At 44.6% G+C, this 21,705-nt stretch overlaps 1 protein-coding gene across 1 annotated transcript in view; it reads left to right on the forward strand.

The window, feature by feature from the left end:
* trpc5a (transient receptor potential cation channel, subfamily C, member 5a) overlaps window positions 1–21,705 on the forward strand; it is a 51,599-nt gene that overhangs the window by 1,598 nt on the left and 28,296 nt on the right. Inside the window, exons 3-7 of the mRNA XM_070929502.1 lie at window positions 36–286; window positions 6,229–6,345; window positions 6,455–6,517; window positions 7,055–7,192; window positions 7,709–7,915. Of these exons, the coding sequence (XP_070785603.1) occupies window positions 36–286; window positions 6,229–6,345; window positions 6,455–6,517; window positions 7,055–7,192; window positions 7,709–7,915 (776 nt within the window). The remainder of the gene's footprint in view (window positions 1–35; window positions 287–6,228; window positions 6,346–6,454; window positions 6,518–7,054; window positions 7,193–7,708; window positions 7,916–21,705) is intronic.

Raw genomic sequence — 21,705 nt, forward strand, 5'->3', positions numbered from 1 at the left:
CGTCACTCTCGTCCCCCCTCCCCCTGCCTCCCCAGGCGACTATGCGGGGGTCAAACACGCCCTCCGCGAGGCGGAGGTCTACTACAACATGGACGTGAACTGCCTGGACCCGCTGGGCCGCAGCGCGCTCCTCATCGCCATCGAGAACGAGAACCTGGAGATCATGGAGCTCCTGCTGGACCACGGCATCCACACCGGCGACGCCCTCCTCTACGCCATCAGGAAGGAGGTGGTGGGCGCCGTGGAGCTGCTGCTGTCACACAGGAGGCCCAGCGGCGAGAAGCAGGTGTGTGTGTTTAAACAAAAGAGGGAGGACGAACCCTCCATGGATGTATGTTAATCATCCAGACGCATTCATGCATGCACGTGTTTGCATTTACTCATCCGTAAATGTGTGTGTGTGTGTGTGTGTGTGTGATAATGACTTGTACTTCCATTCATTGTAATGCTCCATGCCACATTCTGCTGAGAGGAGGAAAATTAAAGAGCTCGTTTTATAGACACACTGAAATAGGATTTAGAGACAGACAGTATATTTGTCTGCCTGCCGTGTGTGTGTGTGTGTGTGTGTGTGTGTGTGTGTGTGTGTGTGTGTGTGTGTGTGAGTGTGAGTGTGTGTGTGAAAGAGAGAGAGAGAGCGAGAGAGTTAAAGAACATGTTGCACAGTTCAGTCAACGTGTAGGTGTTCAGGGGGATCGAGGAGGACAGGAAGTGAAAGAGAGAGAGAGATTTAAAATCATAAGGGAGGGTGAGAGACATTGGAAGAGAACAGAGATCACAGGAGAGAGAGAGAGAGAGAGAGAGAGAACAAGGAGATATTTTAAAGTGAAGACAGAGAGAGAAAAAAAGATAAGAGAGCAGAAACGGAGACTTCATTCCTGGACCCGTCTGAGGCTGTGAGGTTCCGCGTCGCCATGGCAACCACCCCTTGGCCGAAGCAGAGGATTGTGGGAAGGTTTTGGTCGCCTCTCAGTTGGACGAGGATGGGAACAAATCTGTTCTCGCTGCGTTTCTTGTTTCTCTTCTTCTCTCTTGTTTTTTTTTTTGTTTTTGTTTCGTCCTTCTTTTAATGTTTTTGTTCTTTTTAGATCATTTTGTTTTCTGCACTCATTGATCTTCTATCTGTCATCGCTGAGATATAAAAACATTTTATTAATAAACTAGCCGCTGTACAGCACAAGTTAAATAAAAATGTTTCGATATTTGATATTTAACAACAACGAGGCTTAAGAAATAATTTATGAATTATACAGCGACATGTGCGCGAACACAGGAAGCACTGAGACCAAAAGCAACACACACGAAACAAAAACAGTCAAAACAATGTTAGAAAATATGTTTCAACAGACGTTTTTTCACCTCATCAACCAGGAAGTGTTCTGGTCTGTACATCTAAAGGCCGAACGTGAAGGAAGCTGTAGAAATGGAACGATTGGCCGTTGACTAAACCTCTACGAGGCTGAAAAGACTTTAATATGAGTCAGCTGTGTTTCTAACCGTAGCCGGGTTAGCCAGCTAGCTACAGACTCCAACAGACTGGAGGTCAGATCAACATTAACAGCAACATCCTTTCTGACATCTACTTATAACCAGAGTCAAACCCGGACGATCTGGATACACACACATGTTCGTCTAAGTTAAAGTAGTCCGTGTGTGTGTGTGTGTGTGTTTGAATGTGACATATACATATATATGTATATATATATATATATATATGTATATATATATAAACTGGATGTGTGTTTTCTAAACTGCTCTCTCTGCTGACAGGTAGAGTCGATGCCTTTTATCTTCTCTTGGAGAGCAAAACTGTCGACCTTTCTGCCGTCCCTCTCCATCTGACTCAGTCTGACTCCCCCTCTCTCCCTCCCTTCATCCTCGCCCCCCTCACTCCCTTTTCATCTCTCCTCCCCCTCTCTCTCTCTATCCTCACCTACTCACTGATTAACTACGACCAAATACAGTTTTCTACATCACCAGGAGTGGAAGGAGTGAGGCTGCAGGAAGAGAGGAAGGAAGGAAGGAAGGAAGGAGTAAGAAGAGAGAGTGAGGAGAAGGAAGGAAGGAAGGAAGGAAGGAAGGAATGAAGGAAGGAAGGAAGGAAGGAAGGAGTGAGAAGAGAGAGTGAGAAGAAGGAAGGAAGGAAGGAAGGAAGGAATGAAGGAAGGAGTAAGAAGAGAGAGTGAGAAGAAGGAAGGAATGAAGGAAGGAAGGAAGGAAGGAAGGAAGGAGTGAGAAGAGAGAGTGAGAAGAAGGAAGGAAGGAAGGAAGGAAGGAAGGAAGGAGTGAGAAGAGAGAGTGAGAAGAAGGAAGGAAGGAAGGAAGGAAGGAAGGAAGGAGTGAGAAGAGAGAGTGAGAAGAAGGAAGGAAGGAAGGAAGGAGTGAGAAGAGAGAGTGAGAAGAAGGAAGGAAGGAAGGAAGGAAGGAAGGAAGGAGTGAGAAGAGAGAGTGAGAAGAAGGAAGGAAGGAAGGAAGGAAGGAAGGAGTGAGAAGAGAGAGTGAGAAGAAGGAAGGAAGGAAGGAAGGAAGGAATGGAGGAAGGAAGGAGTAAGAAGAGAGAGTGAGGAGAAGGAAGGAAGGAAGGAATGGAGGAAGGAATGGAGGAAGGAGTGAGAAGAGAGAGTGAGAAGAAGGAAGGAAGGAAGGAAGGAAGGAAGGAGTGAGAAGAGAGAGTGAGGAGAAGTAAGGAAGGAAGGAATGGAGGAAGGAAGGAGTAAGAAGAGAGAGTGAGAAGAAGGAAGGAAGGAAGGAAGGAAGGAGTGAGAAGAGAGAGTGAGGAGAAGTAAGGAAGGAAGGAATGAAGGAATGGAGGAAGGAAGGAGTAAGAAGAGAGAGTGAGGAGAAGGAAGGAAGGAAGGAAGGAAGGAATGAAGGAATGGAGGAAGGAAGGAGTAAAAAGAGAGAGTGAGGAGAAGGAAGGAAGGAAGGAAGGAATGAAGGAAGGAATGGAGGAAGGAAGGAGTAAAAAGAGAGAGTGAGGAGAAGGAAGGAAGGAAGGAAGGAATGAAGGAAGGAATAAGAAGAGAGGGTGAGGAGAAGGAAGGAAGGAAGGAAGGAAGGAAGGAAGGAAGCGAGTGATAAAACATGGAGAGGATGAAATCTGAAGCCAAATTAAAAAAAGGAAAAGAGTGCAGGACATGAAGAGAAGAAATCCAGACGGAGAGAGAGAGAGACAGACAGACAGACAGACAGACAGACAGAGAGAGACAGACAGACAGACAGACAGACAGAGAGAGACAGACAGACAGAGAGAGAGAGAGACAGACAGACAGACAGACAGGGAGAGAGACAGACAGAGAGACAGACAGACAGACAGACAGAGAGAGACAGACAGACAGAGAGAGAGAGAGACAGACAGACAGACAGACAGACAGAGAGACAGACAGACAGGGAGAGAGACAGACAGAGAGACAGACAGACAGACAGAGATGCAGATGAGGTTTTTCAGGCTTCTCTCACATTTCCTTTGATGTGTGAAGTGTGTGAAAAAAAAGATTAAGTGTGTGTGTGTGTGTGTGTGTGTGTGTGTGTGTGTGTGGATGCACATCAGTGCATCTGCGGATACAAACGTGTGTGTCTATGTGCAGCTCACAGTCAGTTTTTCTGTATTTATTGTTTCTAACAAACTGAATATTTAACGAGAAAAATAAATAAAAAATCAGCTGATTTGCAGCATCAACTTTCTGTAGTTTCACTGTTTTTTTTAAGGGACTCTGGTTGATCTGCAGTAAATCAGCAGTTTGTTTGTCTCGCACATTACAAAAGACGCATTATTACAAGGCAGACTAGGACCACCGTGGTACTCCGGGACAGTATTAGTCCTACTGAGACAGTACTCAGTATGAGTATTATAAATTAACATGTGCTCTGGATAAAATTCTCATATAATTATATATGATATATGATGTAATCACCTGGGATAATAATTAGCCGGCATTTAGTTACTAACTTTCAATGAAGGACTAATGCACTTATGTGCTGGACTATTTCTTGGCTGGGAGCAGTTGCCGGGCAACCAGCGGAAGAACTCCAGGAAGTTACTGCTCATCTCTGCCCAGAAGCCAATAACTTCCTTAAATGTTGAACTGTCCTTTCAAGGCATTAATTCATGAATGAATGAAAGATTTGAATGCATGAAAAGAAAACACATCTACTCCCTTGAAAGCACCTCGATAAGTTTCTTTATATTTACCTGTGTGAGTGTGTTCTCTCCTGTCTCTTTCATCAGTGTGATGTCCAGCCCATGGCCCTGTTCCTCACACTCTTCATCACGCCAGGGGAGGAAGAGGGGGGGGGGTCAGATAATGAAAACAGGTTTTGGCAGCAGAGAGGAGGGAGAGAGGTATGAGGAGAGGAAGCAGGCAGAAAAACAAAGATGGCAGGAGGTCAGGAGGAGAGGATGAGGGAGAGAAGGGAGGAAGGTGTGAGGAGGTGAGGAGGAGATAGAGAGAGAAGCACTCGGCTTCGTTCTCCCTCTGAGGGATGAAAGAGAGTCCACATGCTGCGCTCCTCCTTCATCCCCTCCTCTTCCTCAAGTCTGCTTCCTCTGAAGTCTGGCAGTGTGTGTGTGTGTGTGTGTGTTTGTGTGTGTGTGTGTGTGTGTGTGTGTGTATAATGTCGTTGTATGCAGATTCCTCCTGTGGTTGTATCTGTATGTGATGGCTGCCGTATCAACACATGATGAATGAAGTAAAACTCAGCTGTAAAAACAATTATTTTTCACTAAATGGGGGGGTTCAAGCAAAGTGTTTTGTTTCAGTTGCTGCAGTCTTATTTACGTGCTCAGGAGGTTGTGAAGCAAATATTAAGTTTGTATTCTGTTTTGTTGAATTGGATAATCGACGGCAGCTGTTCACGTTTTGAGTTTATCCACCGATAATTAGAAAAATGTCGACAACTGGGACAGAAATTATCTCCTCCTCCTCCGAGACAGACTTCCACAATCCATTACACGTGGCTGGCAGTCTTGTCGCCACTGTGAGGTTGCCAGGCAACCAGCAGAGACCTCAGGAAGTTACTGCACCAGGCCAAGAAGTAGCCTGGGACATAAGCCTCCATAAAACCACAAATTGTCCTTTTTACACTTCAGGTTGTTGATGAGCTTTAGAGATGCTAATAGATGGATTGTGTCACCTTCGGACAGAGCCAGGCTAGCTGTTTCCCTCAGTTTACAGTCTTTGTGCTAAGCTAAGCTAACTGGCTGCTGGCTGAAGCGTCAATATAATATATATATATATAACATATAACATCTGGGCAAGAAAACGAATAAGCAGATTTCCCACAATATCAAAGAATTATTTGTTCAGCTTCAAACATCATATCACTGATTCCCAACCTGGAGTTTAGGACCCGTCTAAGGTCGTAAGACACACGTGAGGCTCACAAAAGAGAAAAAAACACATTTTTAATACACTAAATAATGCATCTTTTTTCATTAATTGTCTGTATTGTTTGTGTAGTGAAATGTTCACAGCTCGCAGACACATGCAGTGAAAAACACTGGCTTCCTCTGCTGCTTTTAACTTTTATATCTGTTTGTTTACTGGACTTTACTGGAGTTTTAGCCTCTTAACTACAAATCATTTACACTTTACTTTTATTGTTATTCCTTCCGGTCCAGACAGCCATTGGTTTCCATTCAGTGGAAGATGGATTACAGACTGTAGGAAGTCTCAAGAGTACGCTAATAGATTTCTGTATTGGATGGAAACGAATGGCTGCTTGGGAAGGACGGAAAATGACTCCAAATATGTGAAACACAACAACATGCTTTGGAGAAAGGTCAGCTCTCGTGTTGACAGGAAAAGTAAACTTCCTTACTTTAACAGATCCATTATCCTCCACCTGGAAACGCTCGCTCGCTGCTTCTCTCAGATGCAGCAGGTGTACAGAGATATAATGAGTTCTGGAGAGGATGTGACTTTAAATAAACACCTCTGCAGTGTTCTTCTTTTGTCGAATGCATTACACTCATTTCATTAGTTTTAATCTGATTCAAGTGAGTTTAATTTGATTAATCATTTGCTGTGAGTTGTTTCCCTTAACGTACCAGTGCTGAATCATGGCTTTTTAATTGCACAATAAAAGCTCATTAGAGTTTGGGGTTTTGTGTTTTTTCTCTGCCGGTTTAACAAGACGAGTTTATCCAGAGTATCAAACTGCCGCGGGATTATTTGATATTAGAGATCAGCCTGTCACGTGATGGCGGACTTTCTTTTGTTTCTTCAGGTTCCCTCGCTGATGATGGACAGCCAGTTTTCAGAGTTCACCCCGGACATAACTCCCATCATGCTCGCCGCTCACACAAACAACTACGAGATCATCAAGCTGCTCGTCCAGCGGAAGGTGATCACACCTCACAGTTTGTGTTTGAGTAGCTGAACATTGAATCAGGAATCAGAAAGGTATTTCAGTATTTATCTTTTATTCTGTTGTTGTTGTTGTTGTTGTGTAGGTCACCATTCCCAGACCACACCAGATACGATGTGACTGTGTCGAGTGTGTGTCCAGTTCAGAGGTAAGTGATTCTGTCAGTTGGGTCTGGGTTTGCTTAAACGATTAGATTCCTTACATACATACTCATCTACTGAATAATAAATCTTTCTTCTGTTCTGTGAAATACTTTAATCACTCAGTTTCCTTCTTGTTGTGTAATTATACTAAAGAAATATCAAACAAAACTCAATCTGACTTTACTGTAAATGAGGAAAAAAGACTTATTGTCCATCAGAGTGGAAAATGGTCCTCAGCTCACCAAAACACAAATGTACAGTAACACAGAGTACAAATACTGTAACATTATAAAACCTGTAACAGTATAAAACACAAATGAAATACTTTGATTGAAAAATTGAATTAAAATTGAAAACACTTTATTTGTCCCCCGAGGAGCATTTCATAACACCTGCAAAACGAGTACTTTTACTTTGAAATTCAGCTGATTTTTGTTCATAATTTTAACTGCAGGACTTTTACATTTGTGGTTTTGGTACTTTTACTTGGTAAAGAATCGGAGTGCTTCTTCCACCACTGCCAGTTCTTTCTCCTCCTGCAGGTCGACAGTCTTCGGCATTCACGGTCTCGGCTCAACATCTACAAGGCTCTGGCCTCGCCCTCCCTCATCGCCCTGTCCAGCGAAGACCCCATCCTCACTGCCTTCAGACTGGGCTGGGAACTCAAAGAGCTCAGCAAGGTATGGATGTGGATGCCTTTCGATTGTTGTTACAGGTGCACCAACTCTTCTTGGTGGATTGGCCTCATGATCTGTGCAGGTTTTTATTCCCACAATATACAGCTTACTGTCAGATTAAATGAGACACCAATATAAGGTGTCACAATAAAAAAACTGGTCCACCAGGAGCCTCCAGAGCAGCTTCAGTCCTCCTTGGCATCGATTCTCCAAGTGAACTTGACTGGAGGGATGCTCCATCTTAAACTAATGTTTTATCTTGGGTGACAAGAGCAGAAATCCTCCTCTTCCAATGCAAAGACACCGCAATAAAAGGTTTTATAGCATTTTGGTGTCATTGATAGCCTATAATATCTTTTTGTTTAATAGTACTTGACCTGACCAGCAGTTCTGGAGAGCTGGGGACTGTATTGAACCATGACAGTCAAAGTTATGGACCCGTCATAAATACCTCTGAAAGGCTTCCCGCCGCTCTCATAGCCCGTACTATCTTCCTCTTCTCCGTCTTCCTCTTCTCAGGTGGAGAATGAGTTTCGTCAGGAGTACGAGGAGCTGTCGCAGCAGTGCAAAAGGTTCGCCAAAGACCTTCTGGACCAGGCCAGGAGTTCTAGAGAGCTGGAAACCATCCTGAACCACAGAGACAACGACCAGAGTGAGGAACTGGACCCCAGACAGTGCCACGACCTGGCCAAGCTCAAACTGGCCATCAAATACCACCAAAAGGAGGTAGGGACTCCACCTGGATAGTGACCTCTAGTCATGGGATCATGGAGAGCGCGATTTAATAGGTTTGTTTTTCTTTTTTTTTTTACCTTTGGGCTCTTAAAAGTCTCTGAAATCCCTTAGATGAGATTAAAAACACCCAATCATCCTGCTGAAACAACAGCGTCGTCCCTGGTTACTGAGAATGTGACGCTCTGAAGGAGCTCGTTCACCTGACACCTGATAACAGCGGAGAAACTCAAGAGGATAGCAGGCTGTCAGTGTGTGCTTGCATATCTAGTCTATGTTATTTATGCACGTATGTGTGGCATTACAAGGACTTTGGACTTTACAGCAACTTTTGGATATTTATATCATTCAGTTAAATACCCACATTTTTATTTAGTTTTCTAAAAACATGACATACTTATTGTCGGCATGTTAATGTGCTAACATTTGTTCAAATGCTAATATGCTCAAGGTTTGCACGCTAAGGTGATTTCCATTCAGTATATGCTTCATCTATGTGCTGCACCGAAATATAAACATTTATGATATTTTCATGTACCAACACTGATTTAAAGGAAATATATAGTTTTGAAATAAATGTGTGTCTATCACCATTATGTGGACACATTTATAAACATGAAAGATTTATTATGGTACTTTCATTCATATAACACATATATAGGCAACATGAATGTGTTTATACATAAATCATCCTATACTGATTGGACATCCAGGACTGATTGAGATAATGAGCTGGAGAAACTGTGAGCGGAAACAAGGTGAGCAAACACGAAAGAGAGATTTAATGGGACAGAAAGAGAGAAGCTGGAGGGATCAAACAAGCGCAGGAGCGAGAAAGAGACGGAGATTTGATGGGATGGAGTTGGAGAAAGAAAAGAGGTAGAAAACCCCCGAGGCGATCTCCGTCTCTCTCCCTCCGTCCGTCCGCCTGTCTGCTGTTTCCAGCTTTCTGCAACAGAGGGATGCTGCCAGACGGACGTGAAAGGACAGAGCGAGGGGGAGGAGGGGAGGGATGACAGCAGCCACGGGATGATAGGTAGATGGACTGAGGTAGACGGGGGAGAGATAAGAGCAGGAAGTGAAGTGCTTCCTCTCTCTCTTGAGGAGGAGAGGCGGCACAGGTAGAAACCTGAGGACGGGAGATAGATAAGAGGAGCGCCAGACGGGCCGGTGACATGTTTTCTCTCCCCAGGTAGAGAAGATCACAGGGATACAGATTTAAGGGGTTTGCACCAAGTCGGATTTTACACACAAAAGCTTTTTTTTAAATTTTTTTACAGTTAAGCATTTTTTGCAAGCAAAAATTACAAAATGAAATAGACACAAGCTACACAAAGATGCACACACACGAGGCTACGCTGCATCGTCTCGGGGCAAAATAATGTTAAAATTATCTTTGAAAAGCGCTCGACAAGTTTTAACATCCGCTGATGAAAAGTTTCCATAGCACAGACGCAAAAACTCAGTTTCGGTATGAAACCAAATTGGTATTCTCTTAAATACGTTGCTTTAAGGAATATAAAACTGTTTTACTACAAAACACTTTTTTTAAGATTTGAGAAAAGAAGTCAACTCTCAAACGCTGATTGTTGTCTAAAAAGCAGCCGGATGAATTATGCTAACAAGCTAACATTCTAAGCTAACTGTAAACATGTTAACATAGGCTATACTCACCTGATGATATGCATAACATTACATGCTAACAAGCTAACATTCTAAGCTAACTGTAAACATGTTAACATAGGCTATACTCACCGGATGATATGCGTAACATTACATGCTAACAAGCTAACATTCTAAGCTAACTGTAAACATGTTAACATAGGCTATATTCTCATTACATTAGATGCTAACAAGCCAAATACCAAAGCCAATATTAGCATGTTAAAATGTTAACTCTGGTCATGTTTTCATGGTAAATGTGTATTTGTTCACATGCTACATGCACACATAAGTTGGCAGGTTAACACGCTAGTTGTATGTAGGTTGGTGTATAAACTGACTTTCAGAGGATGGAGGGACTCAGGCGTATTAATAAACTCAGAGAACGGGTGGAGTAAATTACTTTTTCACCATGAAGGTGATGGTGATGCGAGAAAAGATTAGCGATGATGGAGGGATGGATGAAAGGAAAGATGGGGGGCGGGGGGGGGGGGGGGGGGAGTGCTTTTCCAGGCCAAAGGATTTAGGAGGATGGAGGGATGGATGGAGTGGTGACAGAGAGATTTCGGAGGAGCTTTATGTCCCTGGTGTGATGGACAAAGAGGACGTCTTTCCTGAGTGGCTGTGGTGAAGAAGACTGAGGGGAATGAGAACGAGATGAAGACAAGGATGGAAACTGCTTCTTGACCTTGTGTCATAGTGACAGAGGTGATGATTTAATACGTAATGAAGGCGCAGTAAAGAGGGAGAGGTGACTGAAGCTATAAATAGATAATTCAATGTGCATCAACTCCTTATAACTTCATTTAATAACCTAATTTTCCAGTTACTTAAGTACATTTTATTTATCTATGTGTGTAATTTACATAGATATACACAGTATGTTTGTACCTGTATAATACCCCATTCTTGATCTCATGATTGTCTTTAAATATGTTTTAACATGTACTTAAGATTTGAGACACTTGTACTTTACTTTATACACTTTAACCTCATCTGCTTCTAATTCACTTCATTTCAGACGGAAATGTTGTACTTTTAACTTCACTACATTTCTCTGACAGTTTAAATTACTTTGTTACTTTACAAATTAGGATTGAAAGTACAACTGAACTTATTCTGATGGGTCATTTTCCTTCTAACTATTTGAATAATCTTAATTTATTGGTAATAATGTTTAGTCCAACACAAAATAGTTCAAAGTTAGCTCCACCTCAATCAACTACAAATCAAATGTATAATCCTGCTTTTCCATAACATCATAATCTACCTTCTACCACCTTCTGCACTTCCTCCAGCCAGCAGTGACGCAAACCTAACGGCAAATTGGCAAAACAAATTTGTCGTAAATTAACGTAATTTGTAGGAGACCGCTTTGCAATATGTTGGAAAAATGCTTTGATCCAAATAAATCTTCTAAAATTCATATTCATATTTTCATATAACGACTTCATATTTCCTTCTTCACTATTTTGCACCTTAGACAGTAAAACACTAATTAAATACCCGTCATGCTTCTTGCAATGTGACTCACAGAAACTCAGGAGAATCTCTGCTGTCTGCCGTCTACTCCACCTCGCTGGGAGGTATAATTGGCTGCAGCTCGAGCAGAGTCGTCCTTTGAGCGAGACTCGTGCGTAGAAAGTAGAAAGTCTTATTTTTCAAAACATCCCGTGGCGTTCAGGAGGAACGTACTGCAGGAGCGACTCTCTCAGCCCTAAAATAAAACATATCCTCAAATTTAGACCGAGCGGAGAAGGAGGGAAAGTAAGATGTGAGGCGTTCGAGAGCAACTGGAAGGGAAGCAGGGAGGAAGAGGGAGCTGTCAGCGGTTAATAAGACATTCTCAAATTGTTGACGAGGAAGATGAAGAGGAAGAATGTGTATCTGCCACTAAGTGAATGGGTGGGAGGGACAGACAGTGGGGGCTGAGACACTACATGTTATAGATAATTTACATTTTTTATGTTATTACAGGACAATCCAGTTATTGTCTGAATATTCTGCCACCACTGCCAACAAGGTGCAGTACCAACTTCTGTACTTACACAGTACCAGGAGTATTACTATCTGTTAACAACTTTTACATTTTACAAAATAAAGCAGCCATCGTTTAAACTGAAGTAGCTGTACACAAACTTTATTTAGCTAAATCTGGTCAAAGAAGTTGTTGTTTCGTACTCGACAGTTTTCATTACTGGCTGCTACAGACACAATTCCATCAGTACTCAGAAAGTACTGCGGTTTAATACACAGAACTATGTATAATACATAGCCTGTAGCCTGTCACGGCTGGTGTGAGCGGGACAAACAATGCAGGCAGACTGACACGGTTCAGGGATTTATTGTAAAAACTGGAGGTGCAAGGGTCAAAACCAGGAAGGCAGTCCAAACAGATCCAAAGGAAGTCCCAAAAGATGAGGCAGAGGTTCAACACCAGCAGGTAACAAGTTTGAGAGTCAGACGCACATGGGAGAAGTTTGCCTTCAAGGCTTTCTGCCAGAAAGCGCTCAGGAAGTGAGGTGACGTAGTATAAAAAGCAGCATGGTGGATGAATGGGTCAGATACCGGACTTTCATCCAGGAGATTCAGGTTCAATTTCTATGTGAGGCCAAATGTGCCTTATTATTTTCAGTATTCAGTCGGGTTCAGGCAACAAAACCACGTGTTAGAAAGGCTTTCTGGTAGAAAGCCTCTCCCACATGCAAGTCCGGTGCCTGGGACGGGTGGAAAAGTCCGAGGGCAGCTGGTGGATGGAAGGAGAATGGCAGCGATGGTGAGGAAATGCATGGACATGGGGGGTGAGAGAGAGGACACTGAAGGGAGGGACAGAAAGGCAGTCCTTGTAAATCCTGATATTTTTGTCTCCATATCTTTGGTGATATTCAGTCGCGGAGTAGTTGTACACATCCAAATCTCGCTTGCATTAAAAACTCTCACGCCGTCTTAAAGTCTGCAGACTGCAGATGCTCCGACAAATGTGAATCTTGTTTGGCGGCATTGTCTCACATAAGCGCTTCGTGCCAATAAAAGTCAGCGACAGAAACAGACGCTCGGAGGAAAAACAGTGGAAGATGAGATGAATCAGGACTCGCGCGCAGAGATCAGCCATGTTCTGAAGTGTTTGTTCAAGTGAGAGACACAAGAGGAGAGAGGAGTCAATGGACTGCAGGAGAGAGAGAGAGAGAGACAGGTGTTGCCAGATGTTTGTATTTTCTTTATTTATGACACGATTTCAGTCCTTTTCATTGACTTACATAAGCTTTTATCTGAGGTTGTGTAGGCAGCGACTTGAGAGGGAGGAAGGAAACGGTGTGATGAAGACGAAGATGCAGGCGTCTTACCTTTGAGTTACGTTTGAGTTTGTGTGCCATGTGCGAGACGTGCGGTCGTGGAGGATGCAGGCCGGATCATTGGCCCCTGGGCGCCATGACAACGACAGATGTTGACAAACAAACAGCCTCTCCAGATGCCCTTTCTCTGTGTGTGTGTGTGTGTGTGTGTGTGGCGGTCTCAGGAGACGTAGACGAACGCTGTCAGGACACTTATGTAAGCCTTCCACGTACTGCAACCTCTTTCCCTCCTCTTTTACTGTCACATCCGTTACCTTCGCTGTCACCCTCTCTCTCTCTCTCTCTCTCCCCCCTCCATCTTTCCTTCTCCCTCCCCCCTTCTCTCCATTACTTTATATTACCTCTCCCCCTCCTCCTCCCACCCTTTCTCCCTCTCCATCTTGCGTCTCTTTCCTTTTTATCTTCCTCCTCCTCTCTCTTCTTCTTCTCTTCTTCTTCTTTTTCTTGCTGACTCGTTCATTGTGTTTTCACCCTTTTCACGTCTCTCTCTTGTCACTCTGGATAACCTACTTTTAGCTCTCTGCTTTGTTCCTTTATTTGTCGTCTGTGATGTGTGTGTGTTCATGTTTTATTCAGTGAGTCGGAGTTAGGGCTGCCACTAACTGACTCTATTATTTTCATTATCGATTATTTGCGTGATTTATCGATTAATCTATAAGATGTGTCCAAAGTGACGTCTTCAAACTGCTTCTTTTGTCCAACCAACAGTCCAAAACTCTTCATTTACTTCAGAAATGACAAAGAAAAGCAGCAAATCCTCACGTTTAAGAAGCTGGAAGCAGCAAACCGACACCAGGCTGTTTGTGTTTGTGATGAGAAACCGAGACCTGCATCTCCTTTTGTTCTCTTTATTGTTCACACACACACACACACACACACATACATACACACACACACGTTTTTTTATTATTTTTTCTACTTAAACTCTATCCAACTATTTGACGTTGGAAAAGTTAATTTTACCGTCAAACTGTGAATCACAGATTTTGCATATTTCTGGTAGTTCAGCAGTAAAAAACTAACATTAACTTTGGATTTCTGACTAAATCAGGTTCCCGTCAGCCTCAGCTGTACTTGTTAGCACAAATGTTAGCATGCTAAGATGCAAAACTAAAGCCGTGTCCCAAATCCATACCGCTAAAATGATTCTGTGCAGTATATAAAACACACTAATGGTCATCAACATATCTAAAACATATACAAACTTATATAAATTGTACATTATGTGAGGCGTCAGGTGTCGAATGTCGCTGCCAGTTCAACAGAAAGTTGTGAGATGTTTCTGGGACTGCACTGCTCACCGCCCACTATTCATTTCAGCTGTTTCCAGCAGAGAGTAGCTCCTCCATCTCCTTTGTGCACTGCATTGTGGGAGAACAGCGTGCATCCACAGCACTCATTCATCATCGGCCCTGTCTAGTTTTGAGTACACGACAGGACCGTGGTACTCCTGCTGAACACACGCGTGTTAGCATCTTCACTGGGACGTTAAAGCCTCACAGAGCTGCTGGCATGACTGGAGACTCTCAGCGTTGTTAGCCCCATTTTGTGTTAGCTCTCTGCTAACGAAGGCTAAATACAACCAGACGGACACTTGAGGGCTGGGGGACTCCAACATGGCCGCCAGAGGGCTGTTACGTTACCTGAAAATCTTCTGTTGTACAAACTGCCTGTGAGCACGCTCGGGTTTAATATGTGTGTGTGTGTGTGTGTGTGTGTGTGTGTGTGTGTGTGTGAGTAAGTACATCCTCGTCAGCTTTCTCCAATGCGCTCAATGCAAATTACATCTCTGATACACTCTGGGATCAATACATGCTGCCGAACACACACACACACACACACACACACACACACACACACACACACACACACACACACACACACACACACGCACACTCTGACAGTCCATCTCAGCATTCCTCACACTCCTCTCGCTCTCTGTCTTCTCCTTCATCATCCTCATCCTTTGCCTTCTTCACCTTGTGTCTCTGTCTCCTGGGAAACCCGGTCATCCATTCGACGTTCTTTAACTCCTCCAGCTCCTAATTATTTCTCCTCATCCTCCTCCCTCTTCTTGTGTCCTCCTAACCCACCTTCCTCCTCTCCCCTTGACTCCTCTTCTCTCCTTGTTTTGTTTCCTCTCTTCTCCTCATCCTCTTTCTTGTTTCCTGTTCTCCTTTCTTGTCCACTCCTCTTTTCTCCTCTCCTCTCCTCTCCCCTTCCCTCCTCCCCCTCCCCTCATCTCCTCTTTTCTCCTCTTCTCTTCTCTCCTCTCCTCTCCCCTCCTCTCCTCTCCTCTCCCCTCCTCTCCTCTCCTCTCCCCTCCTCTCCTCTCCTCTCCCCTTCCCTCCTCCCCCTCCTCTCATCTCCTCTTTTCTCCTCTTTTCTCCTCTCCTCTCATCCCCCCTCTCCTCTCCCCTCCTCTCCCCTCCTCTCCTCTCCTCTCCCCTTCCCTCCTCCCCCTCCTCTCCTCTCCTCTCCCCTTCCCTCCTCCCCTTCCCTCCTCCCCCTCCCCTCGTCTCCTCTTTTCTCCTCTCCTCTCCTCTCCCCTTCCCTCCTCCCCCTCCCCTCGTCTCCTCTTTTCTCCTCTCCTCTCCTCTCCCCTTCCCTCCTCCCCCTCCTCTCATCTCCTCTCCCCTCTCCCCTCCTCTCCTCTCCTCTCCTCTCCTCTCCCCTTCCCTCCTCCCCCTCCTCTCATCTCCTCTTTTCTCCCCTCCTCTCCTCCCCCTCCTCTCATCTCCTCTCCCCTCTCCCCTCCTCTCCTCTCCTCTCCTCTCCCCTTCCCTCCTCCCCCTCCTCTCATCTCCTCCCCCTCCTCTCCTCTCCTCCCCTCCTCCCCTCCCCCTCCCCTCGTCTCCTCTTTTCTCCTCTTCTCTCCTCTCCTCTCCCCTTCCCTCCTCCCCCTCCTCTCATCTCCTCTCCCCTCTCCCCTCCTCTCCTCTCCTCTCCTCTCCTCTCCCCTTCCCTCCTCCCCCTCCTCTCATCTCCTCTCCCCTCCTCTCCTCCCCCTCCTCTCCCCTCCTCTCCTCTCCTCTCCCCTTCCCTCCTCTCCCTCCTCTCATCTCCTCCCCCTCCTCTCCCCTCCTCTCCTCCCCTCTCCCCTCCTCTCCTCCCCTCTCCCCTCCTCTCCTCCCCCTCCTCTCCTCTCCTCCCCTCCTCCCCTTTCCTCCCCCCTTTCCTCCCCCCTTTCCTCCCCCCTATTACATAACACTGAAGTAACTTTGGGTTTCAGCTCAGTGGTTCCAAGTTAATGGGTAAATTACACACACACACACACACACACACACACACACACACACGGACCACGGACTACCCATCATGCCGAGGTCCTTTTTTAAACCCGAAATAAACTCTCCGATTGGCTGTTTGACACACACAGGAAGTAATTAACTCTGTCCAGCTGGCTGGCAGAGAGGTGCGGGGAAAGTGGCGGATACCCTTCGCGACACCTCTGCAGTGCATTCTGGGTAGTTCTGACAAATAAGCGTAACAGGAGGAAAGTGTGAACGGGCGGACGAGGAGAAGCAGAAGAGGTGTGGACCGAGTGAGGAGGGAAGAGGAGAGAGGAGAGTGAGAAACAAAAACAGCATCAGGAGATGATTAGTGCTGATAGTTGGCTGTAAATGATGTCGCGGTGTTCTTTGCTGTTTGCTTGTTGTTTGTTATTTTTTTCTACTTCTGTGCGTCCAAAGAAAAGATCTCCTTCACTTTGAAGAAGGAAGAACCAGCGAGTCAGGTTCAGGTTCAGGTCTCAAATGTACCAGTTTGGCTCAGTCCGGTCTCATCAATGCGGTTTGGGTTCGGGTCTCGGGTCTGTGTTTTTGAGTGAGAGATCAAGCCCAGCGCCGTGTTTAGACCACGCTGTTTTATTCATGCTGAGATGATGCCTTCTGAGCCTTTAACGCCTGCCACCCGCTTCAAACACCTTTAATAATTAAGGTCGCCATTTAAGTGGGAATTCTGTCCACACGGATCATTGGCGTGACAAGATAAACACACACACACACACACACACACACACACACACGAGCAGATATACATATAAACACTGAATGTAGTTTTATTGAGTGAAAGTGAAACACAAACATGCTGCAGTAAAACTGCCCCCAGGCCTGATGCTGTAATGATCCGCTGCATCAAAACATGTGGAGACCCCCTCATGAGGGAGGGGGAGGAGGAGGAGGGGGGGGGGCAGCAAAGGTCAGAGGTGAGAGAGGAGTGATGACATTAATGTAATGTCAGAGATGTAAGGAAGAAGATTTCGACACCTTTTTCAGGGGGAATAAAAAAAGTCAGACGCATCCGAACTGCACCAGCCTGAAAAGTTAACCTGATCCAACCCTTTCTCCATCCCGGTCCCACCTGATCCTGATCCAACCCTTTCTCCATCCCGGTCCCACCTGATCCTGATCCAACCCTTTCTCCATCCCGGTCCCACCTGATCCCGATCCAACCCTTTCTCCATCCCGGTCCCACCTGATCCTGATCCAATCCTTTCTCCATCCCGGTCCCACCTGATCCTGATCCAATCCTTTCTCCATCCCGGTCCCACCTGATCCTGATCCAACCCTTTCTCCATCCCGGTCCCACCTGATCCAACCCTTTCTCCATCCCGGTCCCACCTGATCCTGATCCAACCCTTTCTCCATCCCGGTCCCACCTGATCCAACCCTTTCTCCATCCCGGTCCCACCTGATCCAACCCTTTCTCCATCCCGGTCCCACCTGATCCCGATCCAATCCTTTCTCCATCCCGGTCCCACCTGATCCCGATCCAATCACGTCCGAATTCACGTCCCTCTTTTGCTGCTGCAGAGAAACATGAGCGAGGGAATAAGGGGAGAGGAAGAGGAGAGAGGAAGAGCTAGTGAATTAGAGAACGAGGCTTCAACACAGATGGAAACAGATTTGTCTGGAGAACATTGTTTGATCTTGATCGGACAAAATAATTTGGTTTAAATGCAAACATTTTAAAAACCACTACAAAGCGCTCGCGCTGTCTTGTTTTCTGACCTTTCAGGCTTCTGTTCATTCATGTGCGGTTTGAGAATCAATGAGCAGACTCTGGAAACTCTCATGAGATGTTTAATCCATCACACTGGGCGACAGGTCTGCATCACTTCTCGATTTTAATGATTTCTTTTCCTGCTAAACGCAGAAAATTTCATATTTTAAGGTCTTCATGTGCAAGAAGGATAAAACACTTGTATGTGCATATTTACAGTAATAATGCAGGTCACTTCTTACAGTTTCATGAGCCTAATATCCGCAGCGAGCTAGCTTTAGCCACCGGGCTACGCGGCAGGAACACACTGAACGTGCACACTGGTTCAGTTAGTGTAGCCAATAACTTCATTTCATCACGTAGATATTTTTCACACAGTTCAGAAGCATCTCTCTCAATGATTAAAGCAAGAGTCTGCCAATTCAGTATCATGCAGAAATGACTGGAAGCCAACATAAAAAATACGTAAAAAACCACAAATATTAAGCAGCGTTGTGTCTCATTTCTAGATAAAGCGATGCCACTATGGTTTAAGTCTCCGCTCTGTTCTGAAGGTTAGATGATAAGAATAATATATTTTATTTATAGAGTGCTTTTCATGGTACTCAAAGACATAAAAACACATAAATCACACATTAAAAGTTCTGGGATCAGTGTTTCGAACAGTAAACGTACTTTATGTTGTTTTTTCTTTAATCTATGACGACGCTAAAGAACATTAGAGAACAAACAGCTTCCCCAGTACTCTGCTTTCCTTGCTGATGTGTTGAAGTGGCTCTCTCCGCTGCAGCCAAGCCGACGGAAACTCAGCTAAAACACTTGAAATGTTTACACGGCTTCGTTTGACGGAAGGCGACAGGAAGCGGAGAGCAGCTGATGGAAGCTGTGGGAGAGAGCAGGAGGTGAGGATGAGAGAGGGATGGAGCGATAGACAGACTGGCAGTCATGGAGCTGACATGGCAGGTGGAGGGAAGAGAAGAAACAAAACCAGAGCGAGGTGGAGAGGTGGAACAGAGGAAACCGACTCCGAAATAGAGTCAGCGAAAGAACGAGTGAGTCACACACAGCGGGGCGGTGGAATATATCTTTCCTCTAGTTTATCTGCCTCTCCGTTAGTTATCTGCACACAGAAAGATGGAGGATGCGTGCATGCAGAATAGATAGCAGGAGGAAAAAAGTCCGGGGAGGGTTTCCTTCCAAAAGTCAAAGAAAACGGTGAAGACGAGCAAAATAAAGAAATAAAACACGCTTATTTATTTAATCGCTTTGTTGCCGAGAGTCAGAGGAGAAGATCAATACCTCTCATGTCTGTACGCTAAATATGAAGCTATAGCCGCTTAGCTTAGCTTAGCACAAAGACTGGAAGCAGAGGGAAACAGCTAGCCTGGCTCTGTCTGAAGGACCCCCACAAAAATGTAATTTGAGGTTTAAGCGTTTTTTGCAAAGTAACCACGTTGTTTGTGGTATTTAAATGTCATTTTGTGGAAATCCTTCCAAGCTAAAGTTTGTAAATCTGTTGTCCGTGTGATTTCGGGTGACCTGAACCTACAAGTGCACATGCTGTCTTGCAGCCAATCACGTTTCTTTGCTCCCTCTGAGTCATCCAGCTCTGAAAAACGGAATAAAGAACATTTATGGTTCGATTCTTTCTTCTTCTGCTTCCTGCGTTTTCACTCTCTCCTCCTGTTGTTCGTCCCTCGTTGACCTGCAGATTAAAGTGGGCGTTTGAGCAAAAGAGGATCTCACTCGTTTTCACCATTTAACCTCCATTTAACCAACAATACAACCCCTGAAACTTTAATGTGTGTGTGTGTGTGTGTGTGTGTGTGTGTGTGTGAGTGTGTGTGTGTGTGTGTGTGTTTGTGTGTTTGAATCATTTAAATGTCTTTTTTTTGCCTTTGGGCCTCTGATACCTGCAGTCCTGCTGAATTATACATCCACAGTAGTCTCAATAATAAATGGATCGTGTGTGTGTGTGTGTGTGTGTGTGTGTGTGTGTGTGTGTGTGTGTGTTCGCTGATGTGTGTCTACTCAAGTGTGTGACCATATTTGTTTGCATTTCTGTGTGTTCGTTTACCTTCATTCATGTTTTATTCACCACATCCAAATGAATTATTGCTTTAATTAATGTATTAGCTCGTGTTCTCAATTAGAGACACACACACACACACACACACACACACACACACACACACACACCATCTGCAGTCATCCTCGGTCACTTTTCCTCAAATACTCTGCCGTACTCTCGTTTCGTACACGCACATACAAGTTGTAGTACTTTTCCTCTTTGAATCAGAGTACTTCTCCTCATCTCTACTTTATTATTTGTAATCGTAGATCCTTTACTCCTTGAAGTACTGCATTCAAGTACTGCATTCAAAATCCTACCTTTAAAAAGTATTACCAGGAAATTAATTAATTCTGCAATTATTAGGTTTTTTATACTAATGCAACAACATGAAACCAGTTTTTACTGTTGCAGCTGTTTTAGTTGATGTACTTCATACAGGAGATTTCCCTCTGAAGTGTTGTGGAGTAGAACTATAAAGTAACATAAAATGGAAAGTAGAAGTACAAGCACCTGCAGAAGTAAAGTTACTTTCCACCACTGCTATAATATTTCTTGTGCATTCATGGTGTTTGCTGTTTGCGTAATATTTATATATGATATAAAACAAAATGCTGATTCGCTCCATTTCTTAATTCAGTTGAATGAAGTTGAATGGAGGGGGAGGAGAGAGGGACAGGAATGGAAGAAAGTAAGGACATGTGGAGAAAGTAAAGAAAGAAATGGATGGAGACAAGAGATAAAGAGCTGGACAGAGACAGAGAAGTGTGTTTACAGATATATATATATATAAAAAGGATTAACAGGAGAAAGAGATGAAATATGAATAAGTCAGAGAGTGAATGAGCACTCTCCATATTTGCATATAAATCACAAGCAGCCAGATTGGATTAGTGTTAGCATAGCTTTGGGTTAGCACATGGCTTTGTTTAGCTGCGAGGGCAGATTACATCAGGCCGCGGATAAATTGAGTTAACTGGCGCTGCGTAGCGTAGCCGCGGTTAGCATATGTCTTGGTTTGGTGGTCAAAGCAGAGCGCAGAGAGGAAATTGAATTAACCGGATAGTCACTCCGGGAGATTGTGGTGACCCCCGAGCATGTGACGCTGGACTGGTTCACTGGATCACTACAGGACGCTCTGATCCCAGCATGCACCAGGCAGGTTACCAGATCAGTGTGTGTAGCGCTGGTGCACAATATGCTATTTGAGCCGGCTTAAGTACACAGCCATGATAAAAAGGGTGCACAGGATATACAGCAGGATTCTCCATCGGGACTACAGGAAGGAGTCCTCTTCTCCGACTGCACAGGGATCAGATCACTGATGTCTTAAGGTGGATTTATGGTCGACCAGGGGTTAACAGGAGTCCTCCTGTAGTTACTGAATGGTGCTGGTTTTGATTTATAGTTTTACATCAGCTTTCCCCCGTTGATAAGTGTGTGTTACTGAAAAGGAGACACTAAGCGAGCCTTAAACAATCTCTACCGGCAGCGTCACAAACACAAGCAGCCCGTGCTGTTACATTTTTAAGGAGGCAGACATCAGCTGTAGTTGCCAGAAAGCCCTAAACTCAGATATTTAAATGAAGCTTTACTTGTTTATTTACAGAGGGAGACAGAGGAGGTGTAGAGAAAGGAATGAAAGAAAAGAGATAGAGACAAAACATAAAGACCTGGACAGAAAAAGACAACAA

This window comes from Enoplosus armatus, chromosome 23 (assembly GCF_043641665.1).
Source record: "Enoplosus armatus isolate fEnoArm2 chromosome 23, fEnoArm2.hap1, whole genome shotgun sequence".
NCBI lineage: Eukaryota > Metazoa > Chordata > Actinopteri > Centrarchiformes > Enoplosidae > Enoplosus > Enoplosus armatus.